General features: G+C 49.8%; 1 protein-coding gene across 3 annotated transcripts in view; it reads right to left on the bottom strand.

The window, feature by feature from the left end:
* LOC119163139 (cell adhesion molecule Dscam1) overlaps window positions 1-14,949 on the bottom strand; it is a 187,275-nt gene that overhangs the window by 130,197 nt on the left and 42,129 nt on the right. Inside the window, exons 1-2 of one of the 3 annotated variants that reach the window (XM_075874127.1) lie at window positions 14,750-14,834; window positions 14,376-14,666 (exon numbers count right to left, since the gene is read on the bottom strand). The exons of 1 other annotated variant lie outside the window; for it this stretch is intronic. In XM_075874127.1, the coding sequence (XP_075730242.1) occupies window positions 14,376-14,666; window positions 14,750-14,819 (361 nt within the window). In that variant the 5' untranslated portion in view covers window positions 14,820-14,834. Of the gene's footprint in view, window positions 1-8,306; window positions 8,595-8,691; window positions 8,789-14,375; window positions 14,667-14,749; window positions 14,835-14,949 lie in introns of those variants that run through there. One more of the 3 variants, XM_075874129.1, reaches the window with a different exon arrangement.

Raw genomic sequence — 14,949 nt, forward strand, 5'->3', positions numbered from 1 at the left:
TTCTCATTCATATGATTTAAATATTTCTAACAGCAACGAGTGGAATATCTAGTTGAATATTTCAAGAAAGAGAGAGGTAATCAGTGAGAATGAAAGACAGATGCAGGAAAGGGGGGGGGGGGTGCAGTCACATTCATATTGGCCCGCGTGATGGGTGGGCGCCGAAGGCTCACCACAACGCCCCCTCCGCTCACCAAGTTAATGTACAGGGCAGCATACTTTGAGCCCCTCCTCTCCTTAGCCCCCCCCCCCCCTTCTTGTGCACGTCAGATTGATTCGGCTGAGAAGAGCGTGGTTCGATTTTCAGGGGCAGAGCTAGAGAAGTTACACGGCGCAGTCTTCAACTATTGCCGCGAAAACATGTCTAATTCATCAGTAGGGTTTCTTGCGTTGGTAGAGATCCTCGACAGAGATAAGTCGTAACGGATATGCTTAGGAGGCGGTGAATATGTAACCGGGACAGTTGGTCCTTGATGCAAAATCACTACGCGGTATTAAGATAAATAGCACAATTTACAGTGCTTCGTGAGCTGTGAATTCGGTGCGTATATAGCAATTGTATGCAGTAGAGTGAACATATGCAGCCACTGACCACAGCTTCAGAGCATTCGCGAAGCCACTATTTCATTCCATTCAGTTTTCTCAGAAACGACACGACAGCTGTACCTTCCACGTTGGAGTGTACAACCGTTACAATTTTGTTCGCGTAAGAACCAACGACAGGTGAATGTACAACGATATTCACGTCGACAGGCATCCACCGCTGCTAGAGACACCTGAAGTTTCTTGCATGTTTGTGCCCCATTTCCCTGTCCATTCCCACTCAAAAAAGTTTTCATGAGGCGGCTTGTATAAACTGTGTAAGTGTTGCCGTGTTCCCGCCAATGATCTTTCCCGCCCTTGAAGTGCAAGTGTTAGTCCTTGCCATCCCTAGTACAGTGACGAGCATTTTGCCTATTCAACTGGTCGCACCCAGATGCATGAACGAGGGTTTTATCTATAGGTCAACGGTGTCTGTGTTCGCCGGGACCTGTTCGTTAATGCACGCAGCTGGCGGCCATATGGAGTTTCAGCGCTAAGTCCCGGAGGTTTTGGGGTGTTTTCGTGCCTTTGACAAGACTCCAAATCACTGCCGAGTTTTCGAAGAAAAGACAGTGTTTCGGTGCGCTCGGTGTGCTGTTCTCATCGTCAACACAAAATGGAAAGTAATAGGATATTCGGTGACGTAGGATGTGGGTCCATTAAGACGCGTTTTTGTAAATAATGCGAGGACTTGCGATATTCTAATATTTAGATGCGCTTCGATTTCTTCAGATGTTGCGCCTAGCGACCACATTTCAGTCGCCAGAAAAGCAGGCAGCTAAGAAACAAGAACAGAAACAAAAGTCAATCGGTAAGTGACACGCACCAATCGATTTAACACCACCATCCTAATGAAATTAAAACTTGTTGCGCCTTTGTGTAGCGTGGTGCGGACTCGGGCCATCCGAGTCCCCGGAGAGGACGAGTAGAGAAGCCGGAGAAGGAGAAAAAAATGTTTATATACAGTATTTACATGGTAGCGTGGTACAACATGAAAAGAGAATCACACACGAGCGCCTCTGCGCTAGCGTTTTTATACATCGTCCGCCTTCCCAAGATCCCTTGCAAAGATAATTTATGCGCAGGATACTCCAATGAGATCGTCGTCTTCCTCTCCGGCCCCGAAGAGGGAAAGCCAAACACCGCCTCCCTCTGAACCTAGGAAAGGGGGCAAGGCATGCCCAGTTCGCTGTTTGGTGAGGGAGACCCCACGCGCCAGCGTGGCACCACAGTGAGATGACGTGGAATCCCATGCGCAAAGTCGCTCCCTGATGCAGCCAGGTTGACTCAAGCAAGGCAGAATACCCCGTACAGCTGCTGGGTCGACGCTGCTTCGGAGTGTTGCTCTCGGCGGCTGACAAAAGCTTGGCCAACGACTTTTGTGTCAAGAGGAGCCGGCGACGTGGTTTTTCCCGATTGTCCGCGTCCGTCGCCGTCCCGGTGCAGGGTTGACTCATCAACAGCTGCCAGGTGCCAGCAGGCCGCGAAGACCACGTGGAACTTGGGCGAGGCACAACAGCACCCCCGCCGCCAGATGATACATCGGGAGGTCGAGTTGTTCCATGCAGCTCGGCCGGGTCGATGTCGGCGACGTTCCGGCAAGGCTCTTGCTTTCTCGAAGGGCCTGGTCAAACTGGAATGCTCCAAGAGCTGGCCTCTGCGCCCCGCTTCGGTGAAAAGTGGGTGACAAGCTCCAAGAAACGACCTTTGTCAGCCACACACAATGCGACAAGCACCGCGTGCACGCCACTCTCATCGCCAGGCCTTAGATTTTACAAAGCAAACATCTTATCTTAATAACTTAAGCTCAAGGAAACAATGTGCATACCAATCGGGACAAGTGTCCAGTAACTCTTTCATACGTAATTCCATTTGGAATCGAGATAACATTATAATCAAGCTAAACAAGCAAACTGTAGAGCTCGGGACAACGAGGGAGTCAGTAAAAAATTTCTCTATGCCCTCACTGTAACACATTGAAAGAAAAAAAAAAGAGTACACATAAACTAGGTAAAGGTAAACAAAAAAAATCAAACAAACCTTCCGCGTCTTTTGACGAGTCAAAACGCTCGACTTAGGGCGTCTGCATTTGTATGAAGGCCACCTCTCTTGTAGCGCACCTTGAAATTGTGCTGCTGCAGTGCTATGCTCCATCTGAGCAAACGACCATTCTTAGGTGACATTTGGTGTAACCAGGTTAGTGGAGAGTGATCAGTTTCTATAATAAACTTAGAGCCAGCAACATAGCAGCCTAGTTTTTGTACGGCCCAAACAATGCAAGCACATTCTTTTTCCGAAGTGCTATAAGCCTCTTCCCTGCTGCTCAATTTGCGACTCAAATACAAAACCGGCCGCTCCTCTCCACTCTGGTCCGTCTGACATAGCACTGCTCCTAAACCGCGTTCGCTTGCATCACACTGAATAGTGAAAGGTTTTGCAAAATCCGGTGCCCTCAAGACGGGTTTCTCACTCAATGCGTGCTTCAGCTTCTGAAAAGCGTCTTCCTTTTTAGAGTCCCATTGAATGTTCACAGGTTCGGTCTTGCGTAAACTATCTGTCAAAGGGCTGGCAATCTCGGAGTAATTCGGGACGTAATGCTGATAGTAACCTGTGAGGCCGAGGAATGCTCTCATCTCGGTCTTAGTGCTGGGACGACGATAACCGACCACCGCGGCTACCTTGAGTTCGGACGGTCGACGACGCCCATTTCCTACAATGTGCCCTAAATAGCTTACTTCAGCACAGCCCAAATGACATTTCTCTCTCTTTACCGTAAGACCTGCATTTTTGATCCGTTCCAAAACCATCCGAAGGTGTTCAACATGGTCTTCCCATTTGTCCGAAAATATCGCCACATCGTCTAGGTAAGGCAGCGCAAATTTCTCGAGCCCGTGGAGAACCTTATCCATCAGGCGGCTGAAACAATACGGCGCGTTCTTGAGCCCAAAGCTCATCATCAAAGGACGAAAAGTGCCCAGGGGTGAGATAAAAGCAGCGTATCGACTCGCGCGCTCTGTCAAAGGGACCTGCCAATACCCCCTAACAAGGTCTAACGTAGAAATGTATTTCGCCTTAGACACTGTCTCTACCCTCTCTTCAATGTTAGGAATAGGGTAAGTCTGGTCGATTGTTACAGAGTTCAGGCGGCGATAGTCCACGCATGGCCTTGGATCACGGCCCGGAATCTCAACCAAAATCAAAGGCGAGGTGAAATCACTGTCTGCTTCGATGATAACACCTAGGTCGATCATGCGGCGAATTTCGGCCTCTAGTATCTCTCTCTGTCTAGGTGACACCCGATACGGCTTACAGCTGATCGGCTTGTTAACCGTCAGCTCAATGTCGTGCTTAATCACATCCGTTTTGCCTGGCTTCTCGGAGAAAACGGTAGCGAATTCCTGTACTAAAAGCTCTAAATCTTCCTCTTGAGCCTTACTTAGGGTGTTCCCTGTGTCTACCCTATCTGACAATGTGCTGCTGACCGTGCCATCGGAAAGACAAAGGATTTCCGCGCCCTCGTCCTCAGGAACATTGAGTGCAAGGTTTACTACTGCTTTTCGTCGCATGTAGGGTTTCATTAGGTTACTGTGATACACTTTGGGGCATTTCCGGCCCCACTTTACCTCGTAGTTGGTGTCTGAAAGCACTGACATCACTGTCGCTGGTCCCTCCCATTGTACGTCCAGCTTGTTTTTTCTTGAAGGGCACAACAGCATCACCTCATCGCCCACTCTAAAGACTCGCTTTCGAGCTGACTTATCGTAACGGGCCTTGGAAAGCGCCTGTGCTGCGCGCATGTTGCTCTCCACCACTTCGCGTGTAGTCCCCAGTCGCCCCAATAAATCCAGTACATAGGAAACCACATTAGGGTCCTCCCCATATCCAGTCCATGACTCTCGTATCAAGTGCAGCGGACCTCTCAAGTTCCTGCCGTAGACAAGTTCAGCCGGACTAAAACCCGTACTCTCGTGTGGGGCCGACCTCAGAGAAAACATCGCAGCTGGTATACACCCCTCCCAGTCACTTTTATGCTCAAAGCACAAAGCTCGCAAAACGCGTTTCATGACCGAGTGCATGCGTTCCACAGGGTTCGACTGTGGATGGTGAATAGAGCTATGCGCGATTTTTATCCCGCAGCGTTCTAGGAATGTAGTCGTAAGGCAGCTTGTGAACACACTTCCGTTGTCACACTGTATCTCCGAGGGAAAACCCACCCGAGAAAAAATAGACAACAATGCGTCCACCACGCATACTGAACTCAACTCTTTCAGTGCGATTGCCTCCGGGAACTTGGTGGCAACGCACAGCGCGGTCAGGACGTACCGATATCCTGATTTAGATGGAGGCAGAGGCCCCACGATGTCAATCACGAGCCGACGGAAGGGTTCTGTGATTATTGGCACTAGTTTCATTGGTGCCTTCCATTTGTCTGTTGATTTTCCTATCCGCTGACAAGTGTCGCATTCACGGACAAACATCTCTACATCCTTCCAGCACCCGGGCCAGTAGAACTCCTGAGCCAGCTTAGCTTTCGTTTTCTTTATACCTAAGTGGCCCGCCCAGGCGTTGCTGTGGGCCAGGTCGAGAATGTTCCGCCGGTATTTTAGTGGAACTACCACTTGGTTGTAGACCCGCCCTTTAGCGTTCTCATACCTGCGATGCAACACCTCGTTTTGGGTGTAGAACGAAACGTTCTTTCTAGAGTTACCTTCCTTATGTATGGCATCTAGCAGCATAGAGAGTGCGAGATCCGCCTTTTGATCGACCACTAGCGTTGCGCGGTCGGTTCTGGCTAGCTCACACCAACTGGTGGACGCGGGTGTTAACACCGAGCCTGTCACCAAGTCCTCGTTTTCGGGCGTTAGAGATATTTCCTCGCTGTTGTCGACCATAGCCCCAGTTTCCGTCTCGACAACTCGCATGGCAGACTCATTTTCCGTCGCAACTACCTCAGGTTTTCCTACACTGCCCTCGGACGTCTGTTCCCCAGAGGGTGAGCTGCTCAGCTGTTGCGTCAGCTCGCGCGCCTTCGAACGGGTAAGGGCCATGCAAGCTATTTCGGTGGCAAATGATTCTCCACGTGTTTTTAACATTTCCTCAGACTTATTTGAAAATAGGTAAGGGAAGTGCTCCGGAAGGTTGGCTGAAATTGCTGCTTCCGTAAACAATTGGCCGAAAGGGCCCTCGATTACAACCCTCGCTATCGGTAGGCAGACGCTTTGCTTTTCTGCCACTTGCCGAATCCAGGCACACTCTCCTATATAGTCTTCGGAAGATACGCAACTTGGATGCGCTACATCCATTGTGGCCGCCGAGTCCCTCAATACCCTACACATTCGGCCGTTCACTGAGAGTGTCCTCATGTAAGGCTTCAACAGCTTTAAGCTATCCTCTGACTCCTGAATTGTGGCAAATGCCATGTGCCTCTTACAGCTCCTGGCCATGTGGCCCTTTTCTCCGCAGCTGTAGCAAACAACTGGCTTCCGCGCTTCTAACGCATGCGCTATGTCACCAGGCGCCTTTGAACCTGATGAAGGTGCCGCCTTAGTCCCCTCACTGTCCTTTCCCTGCTGACTGTCTAATAACTTGGAATTCTCGGGTTTCCAGTTATTTCTTGCAAACCTCTTGCGTCCCTGGTTTCCCGACCAGCTTTCTACCTTTTCATTTTTTTCCGAAGTTCGTGGTGTACTGCGGAGACTACGGCGTGAGCAGTAATCTTCGGCGAGTTCTGCTGCCCTGTTCATGTCTACGTCTTTCATCCTATCCTGCACCCAAAGCCTTACCTCCTCGGGAATTCCCCGGTAAAACTGCTCAAGTACCATCAACTCAATGACCTTGTCATGGTTGCCATAGACTTGCGCGCTTTTGAGCCACTCTTCAAAGTTGGCTCTAATTTGGTAGGCATAGTCTGAATGAGATTCGTTGCCCCTCTTAGAGTGCCTGAACCGCAGGCGGAAAGCCTCTGTCGATAGGCGACATTTTCGTAGCAATGCAGCCTTTACCCTGTCATACACCTCGGAGTCCTCTTTATTCATTCTTGCGATAACATCGGACACTTCGCCTGGTAGTACGCATATCAGTTTTTGTGGCCAAGTCTCCCTACTAAACCCTGCATTTTCGCATGCTCGCTCAAAATGCACGAGGTATAATGCAATGTCGTCACCCGCCTTGAAGGTGTGGATTAGATCCTTTATCTTTGATTCTCCACCCCCTGAATTTCGATTTCCCACGGACATACGAAGCTCCAGTTCTTTCAGACGGATTTCATGTTCTTTATCCTCGCGATCCCTCCTTATTTCCTCCTCTCTCTGTTCACGGGCTAAGCGCTCACGCTCCTCTTTCTTTGCCAAAATGGTTTCTCTGGCCTCAATGGCCTCTTCTAAACTCACTTCCTCTTTTCCCAAGTGCTCCAAAATTTGTTGTTTTCTTTTAACCGAGCCGACCGAAATATTCAGCTCCTGACAAATTTCGAGGAGTTCTTGGACCTTAAACTTCTCCATCTTAGATATGCACACCGTTTCTCTTCTAAGGTAATTTTGCCCACGAGCCACCCAATTCTTGGTCTGCGAATCAAAATTTACCACAATCACCCTACCACGTTACCGACCATCTGCGCTAACGAGTCTGGCGAAAAGAAGAGCAAACACGCGGCACTCACCACTTCGATGCAGCCGACGCAGGCGAATCCCATAAGCTGCCAGCCACTGTTGCGCCTTTGGGTAGCGTGGTGCGGACTCGGGCCATCCGAGTCCCCGGAGAGGACGAGTAGAGAAGCCGGAGAAGGAGAAAAAAATGTTTATATACAGTATTTACATGGTAGCGTGGTACAACATGAAAAGAGAATCACACACGAGCGCCTCTGCGCTAGCGTTTTTATACATCGTCCGCCTTCCCAAGATCCCTTGCAAAGATAATTTATGCGCAGGATACTCCAATGAGATCGTCGTCTTCCTCTCCGGCCCCGAAGAGGGAAAGCCAAACACCGCCTCCCTCTGAACCTAGGAAAGGGGGCAAGGCATGCCCAGTTCGCTGTTTGGTGAGGGAGACCCCACGCGCCAGCGTGGCACCACAGTGAGATGACGTGGAATCCCATGCGCAAAGTCGCTCCCTGATGCAGCCAGGTTGACTCAAGCAAGGCAGAATACCCCGTACAGCTGCTGGGTCGACGCTGCTTCGGAGTGTTGCTCTCGGCGGCTGACAAAAGCTTGGCCAACGACTTTTGTGTCAAGAGGAGCCGGCGACGTGGTTTTTCCCGATTGTCCGCGTCCGTCGCCGTCCCGGTGCAGGGTTGACTCATCAACAGCTGCCAGGTGCCAGCAGGCCGCGAAGACCACGTGGAACTTGGGCGAGGCACAACAAACTATACATCCACTGAACACGGAATTCGATAGTGTGTGTGATTTATTCCTTATCCCACAAAGCTTCCAAGTATTTCTTGCTTCTGAAGAACGCATGACACACGCGATCTTAGGTTTACATCAAGCCACTTGTTCCAGCGAGCATCCAGCGATGCCTCTCTGTGAACACCTCCATGCCATTCAGAAAACTCATGATAAATTTAGCGATGTTATAAATCGGCAGTAGGCATCCCGTGATATACTCTACAAGCGCGGAGTGATCGATAAGGCTTATGATTGCAGGTCGCTATTTCATATCACTGTTTCTGCATTCATGTATTTTGGAGGGACAGCCCAAGAAGTATCCGTACTGGGACAAAACTTTACCTTGTACCACTAGCGCTGCCGTGAAGCTGTCGCTGCCGATGTCGTTGCTGGCCACGCAGGTGTAGTTTCCGACGTCTTCGGGACGCAGGTCGGCAATCACCAGGGCCGCTGTACCTTTGAAATGAGCGGTCACAGAGATACGTTCGCTGTTCTCAATTTCCTTGCCGTCCTTGAGCCACGTCATGCGATGAGGGCCCGTCGCGGCACTTCTTACGGCGCAGCTGACGAGTACCTGTTCGCCCAGTGTGACTTCCGGTGGGAATGCAAACTGCCTGAGCTTCGGCGACGCTGCATGAGGCGGGGTTGAAGGAAAGAACCGGTACAACGTTGAGTGTACCTGAAACGATCACTGACAGTGCGGGAGCGAAGTTTGTTTCCAGCTTACCACTCGCTGTAGCCCGGCATCGTTCGATGACAAGGAGCATCAGAATGGAGGCGAGAGTCATTTTCGCCGCCGGTGTTGTCAGTGCAACGAGCGACTCGCCAAACGTTTGCGTTCGGGCGTTCGTTGGTGCGCTTGTGAGCGTACTGCGGGCGCCGCGATGCGAGCAGACGGCACACGGGCCCGCGCACGGCGCGGCCCGTGAGTAACAATGAGGAGCGAGACGGACAAGTAGCGGCACCTCACAACGAGTACAAGAAGCATATTCGGCCCAAACTCTAATGGAGGGAAGGCCAACTCTCGTTTGAAAGTCGTGCAGCAATTCTTCGGCGAAAGATGACACCGGAAGAAAATACCGAAGTCACAAGTGGGTTTTCTGTCCACTGATCCAAGAAAAAAAAAATGACAGCAGATCCTACACAATGAGCCCAGGAGTCGACGTAACGCGAGATTGTCAGCGGGAACCTCCATACATTGCACTGTTTAGCATTCAGGCGAATCAAGCCAATCACGTCATGACACGTCATTCGCTACCACATGTTCATCATCGTGCATGCGTGAACATTCTAGTATATCTCATGGAAGGCCCGTAGCCAGGAAGTTTTTCATGGGGGGGGGGGGGGGGGGCTTGTTGAAAGCATTGGCTATTTGATAAAAGAATTATTTTCCTCCACAATGGCAGTATGTACGTTATGTTACTTTTTCAAAGCAGATTTATTAATTGTTCAAGGTCACTGCGGTTGCGCAATGCCGACGGCGGTGAGCTTCTACGCGGAACACGGGCACGGGGTGCCGCGTCGGCCGCGTGAGCGACGGAACGCAACCATAGAAGGCTGCGATATAGAATTGTCCGTACAGTGCGGAAATGCAAATATCTCGAAAAACATTGGCACCACAGTCGCTGTAGTCAGTGCATCTAGCACGCGTTCTGTTGCGCTTGCTATACTTTGTCGGTGAGCTGTGAGTCACTGTTTCATACACGGGCGAAATGAGTTCGCCAGCGATATCGCACTGCCACAGTGTTGAGCCCCGTTTTGTTGGTTTCGACCCGTGTGCCACCCGTTCCACGTACTTTTCGAGCTGGAGCGAGAGTCGCGCTCTCTGCTTCACGTTCGCATATAAACAAGAGAGGAGGATTTGCCCAGTTGATATGGCCGACTTCCGGCTTCACCACGGCTTCACGATGAGTGACGTCAGGGCCTCTCCTCAGTTGTTCCCTTCCTCCATGCCCTTTTCTTAGTCAGTACGATACCCCCAGGATCAGCATCGGCAACGCGCTTTGAGCGACGTTGCGTTGATGGAAGTAATCTCGGAGGCCAAAGTCTGTGCCGTGCAGGCCCGCCGGCTCGTGTGTAGGGAATCCAACATTTCCTTGGCATGATTGCCTGTTATATATGATTAGTATTGTGTTTAACAAAGAAAACGAGCTCTCAAATGTACACTTCTTCATGAATGATAACATGCATGACAATGTATAAATGTCATGACCTGACATATATGCTCGTCATACACCCACATCACGCCCATTTTAGTATATATGAAGTTAATGAAACTGACGCGAGAGCACCAAGACTTGTCATATGAGTCATGGCGTGCATGACATGATTCTCATGACACTACCTATCTTTTATCTTCGTCCCACACTCATGTCATGCCATGTCAAGCGGAATAAATGGTATGTGGGGTTTAACCTCCCCGAACCACTTCCCAAATAACTTCCTCTGCTTGGAAATGCAGTGAAAGCTACTTCCATGCTTTATAAACACATGCGTTCTATAGATGTTTCACAATACAACATGAAATATCGCCGCGATATGCGTAGTAGAAGCGTACATTGCCATGGGGCGTCAGATTATCATGATGAAATCGTACTTTAAATCTACTAACCCACTACACAAGGCACACACGCTACTGCACAATCAGGGTCACGTAGTGCATGGGTGCACAGCAAGTTCAAAAATATTTCATACACTAAGTATTTAAAGTACGCACTATGAACAGAATGTCGCTATCGCGTTCAACTAATAAAGGCACTCCTTAAGGGTATCCAAATTTTCATATTAGAGTCTACTACACGGCAAAAGCGGGAACTTTAAACTAGTTAAAGTAACACTTTTTCTTGTCACATTCCTTCGCAATGGTAAAGATCAAGCTCACCAATTAACACAATGGCGCAGCTTATAGCGTAATTGTGTACAATAACTCGCGAACAAAGCGTAAATGATAACAGCGCACGGACAAACGAATTTCTACTGCACGTCTACACTTATATAACCAGTGAGAGTCGACCGAATTACTATGATAGACAATTGAAGCTGTGGCCGAATTTCTAGGATATGTTGTCTGCCCGAGCGTGTGAGACGACGCAACTCTTAACTAGAACATAAGAAGAAATATAGAAGCTATCTATATTTCACAAGACCGCCAAATTGAGGCTTAAATTGGCAAAGGGAAATGCTCAAAACGAACAATTTTAGGTTACTAAATTCAAACTGCATCTTTGGATCACTTACGTATAATTAATTATGCAGCGAAAGGCTAGTGAGAATCTGACGGATGTAGTAAATGCCTCAGCTCTCATCGTCTTACCAATTTCATTTTAGGTTGTACGCATCTACGAACAGCACACATTAGTTTGCGCGAAAATTCTGCCGCCAAATAACGGTATCTGCGGTACCATGTTACCAACTACGTGTGTTACTTTTAACGGTACAATCGAATCGGACACGGCGAAAAAAGAGAAGGGGATATCGGAGAACGTTTTGCGAGTTCGGTGTTCACCGTCACGTGAAGAGATTTCAGTGACTCACCAGACACGGCCAGAGGTACGCTTATGCTCTCCGCCGCATCCCCATAGGAGACGACGCAGGTGTAGTTTCCAATGTCTTCCGGACGGATGTCTCTTATGCCCAAGGTGACGCTGCTCTCTGAAGCCCTGACAAGGGACACCCGACGGTTGAGCGACAGGTCTGCGCCGTTCTCACGAGTCCAGGTGATACGAAGTCGCTCACCGGGCCAGTTAGTTCTGGGCACAAAACAGCTCGCTACGGCATCGTCGCCCAGGCCCAGGCCCGGCGGGAAACCGAGACTGTTCGGCTTAGGAGGGCGGAAGATGGACGACGAAAGAACTGCAGGCAGAATGATCCTCGTGATGACTGTTTTTCTGAACACGGCAGACCGTTGAAAGCCACGTACCTTCTACAGCCGCTGCCGAAGACAAGTCTAAGAGCATCAGGATGCTGACGACCGTCGTCGGTGCAAGAAGATGAGTCCGCTTGGAAAAATTTATTGACAACTTCATGCTTCTTTCGTTTAGTCAAAACTGGCGGCGAGTTACGAATACCCAGGCGAGAACGAGTGCTGAGCACTGAGCGGTCTCTCAATGCAGAAGGTCGTGCAAACTGCTTTGAGAAAGGGCGGTATCGCTTCCTAGGCTGGCGATTTAGGCGCAGGCCTCAGACAACTAGCGCCGCTGTGCAGTCTTTCGGAGAACGAATGAGTGAAGTTAATGGCGCGCAGTTCAACCGTCTAGGAAAGCGCAGTTCTGGGGCGGATACACCCCTACACTGCCTCAAGTCCGCGAGTTAAAGCTTGGCACTATTTGTTAACCTGAAGTAGTACTTAAACTTAATGAGTATATATATACCTGTGACTGCGAGGTGGGCGGAGTACCGATCGCTCCCAGCCACATTGCGGGCCACGCACGTGTAGTTTCCGCTGTCTCGAGCCGAAACGTCCACGATGGAGAGCGTTGAGACGGGGCCTCCCTTAGGTGACGTCACCGTAAGGCTCGCAGTGGGCTCCAAGGAATGGTCGTCCTTCAGCCACAACAGTTCGAACGGGCCCGCGCCACCATTTTTGATCACGCAATTAACGGCCACCGTGTCGCCTGGCGATAGTTTGGCGGGAAATTTGAATTCGTTTATCTTCGGGGCATCTGGAAGGACAAACGCAGGTGTCTGCATAATACCAGGGCGTTTCGTATGCGATAATGTTGATAACTGTTTTTATGTATAGCTAGTAAAGCGTGGTCTAAATTCCACAGAAACAGCGCTTTCTCACGGTTCCGTTCACTGATATTCCAGGTAGAATTCAAGCATATGTGCTTCGTTTAGTAGTAAATTGCCTTCACACACAATTGCTTCTGCAACACAGAATGCGTTCGTAAACATTCCCCCCGCTGTAGTTAAAGTAAAATAACCTGTTTTAAATGAAAAAAATTGGAACTAATGAGCGGAAGACTTTCGCGTGATGTTACGTGTAATTATTCACGTACGTTTGAATTTCGCACCAAAAGCTGATCCCATTTGCTAGGAAAACGCACTAACGCAGGCAGTTTAACAATACAGAAGCCAAGATCGATGAATGAATCGGGAAGCCGGCGTCTTGATCGGCATAACGTTCTCCGTGCGTGCAAAGATCATGTAACGAAATTCGATGAGCACTGTAACATACCTGGTAAGCGGGATTGAACACCTGCCGATGAAGTTACCAGAAGTTCGGCGATGCACCAATACGTCAGAGCAACGTAACTGATCATGTTGACAGTAAAAACTGGCGAACAAGACTAGCGGCGAAACGGAACCAGCGGTACGACTACGTGCACCGCAACCCGAAGCGCAAGGAATGAATAAGCGAGTCTTTGAGCAGCAGGAACCGAGGAATTGATATTGAAGCACCCATGTGGACACGTTGCGCCATCTATCCGCCGAGCGACAGCACAAAAATTGGCGCGAAATACAAACAGGCAGCATGTGGCTTTCCCAGTGGCGTTCGCTGTCTCATTGACGAGAGCGAGACCACGTGAGAAATTAACGTAATGGGTTCAGAGCGCATTGACGAGAACGAGACCACGTGAGAAATTAACGTTAATGGGTTCAGAGCGCAAGCGACGAGCGGCGGCAGAGCTGATGCACAGGGATACAAAACAAACCGCGAATTCCTTTCGTCCCGGCCTCTGAGATCCGCATCGGCGGTGCACTCAAGGCAGACTCAACCCGAGGAGTACACAAAGCCCCACGAAGTGTGTGCGAATGCCAATACCAGACACCTATAACAATGACTAGCGTCGCCTATAGATTTTCTGGCTTTATTTTATAACTGCTCTGATGCAACGGGATGGCGCAAAATTAAGGCACGGCCTACTGGTTCGTAGAGTTACCGTATATGCTACCTTTAGTTACCTAAAGGTAGCATATATAGTAACTCTACTGGTTCGCTCTTGAGCAGGTGGGACGCACGAAATACACAGACCAAACAGCATACCAAATAGTATTATCGTAGAATGCGGTAACCTTGAAAAAAATTGTGTGGTTTACATAAGGGTCACGATGGCGTCTCGCCTCAGCACATTCATACATGCAGGACACGCTTCACCGAGCGTGTCCGAAGCTGAGAAGTCATCGAACTGGTAACGTTGGCGTTACCACGCTATGCGAGACTGATAAACGTGGAGGTGTATAATTACGCCGCATTAATTCGTTTTTCGATGCCAGCGACAGTTTTGCGCGGGCGGACACAAGTTGGCATATAGAAATGCATTGACTCACCGTCTGACATGTATGAACATCTACACGATTATGCTATTTTAAACGGGTGATCGCACGACGTCTGTGGACCACCTGTCGTTCATGCCATCTCGAAAAAGTTAGAATGCGCTTTTGTGCAAGTGCTTTTGCGGGCGTTACCGTTGACGACGAGCTGCGCCGTGAAGCTGTCGCTGCCGAAGGCGTTCCTCGCCGTGCACGTGTAGTTGCCCACGTCGTCCGGTTCGAGGCTGGCGATGAGAAGAGTGGCGCTGCCCTTGGTCTGAGACGAAGTGGAGACGCGCCCGGTCTCCGCGACGGTGCGACCGTCCTTCTGCCAGCCGATGGAGTACGAGTCCGAGGTCGATCCTTTCTTGACGGAGCACACGACTATCACTTCCTCGCCCAGAGCGATTTCCGGTGGGAACGAGAACCTCCGAATCGACGGAGGCACTGAAAATGATGTCCCGGTGGACGAATAAGTACCGTGTTAATAAACATCGATGGGCTTTGATCGAGCAGGAAATGAAGCTTACCGTTAGCCGAAGCAACGCGAAGGATCGAACCCAGCAGAACGATTGACAGGTAGTAGTAATTGAAGCCCATCGTAAAACCAGCGTTCGTATCTCGGCGCGCAACTTGCTTTCTGAAACTGGGATGCGCTCTTCAAGCGCCGCCGAAACAGCGCAGTCGGGATTTGTGGACAACTAGCGCCACGTGGTGGGCGTGTGAAGAA

This window comes from Rhipicephalus microplus, chromosome 9, assembly GCF_043290135.1.
Source record: "Rhipicephalus microplus isolate Deutch F79 chromosome 9, USDA_Rmic, whole genome shotgun sequence".
NCBI lineage: Eukaryota > Metazoa > Arthropoda > Arachnida > Ixodida > Ixodidae > Rhipicephalus > Rhipicephalus microplus.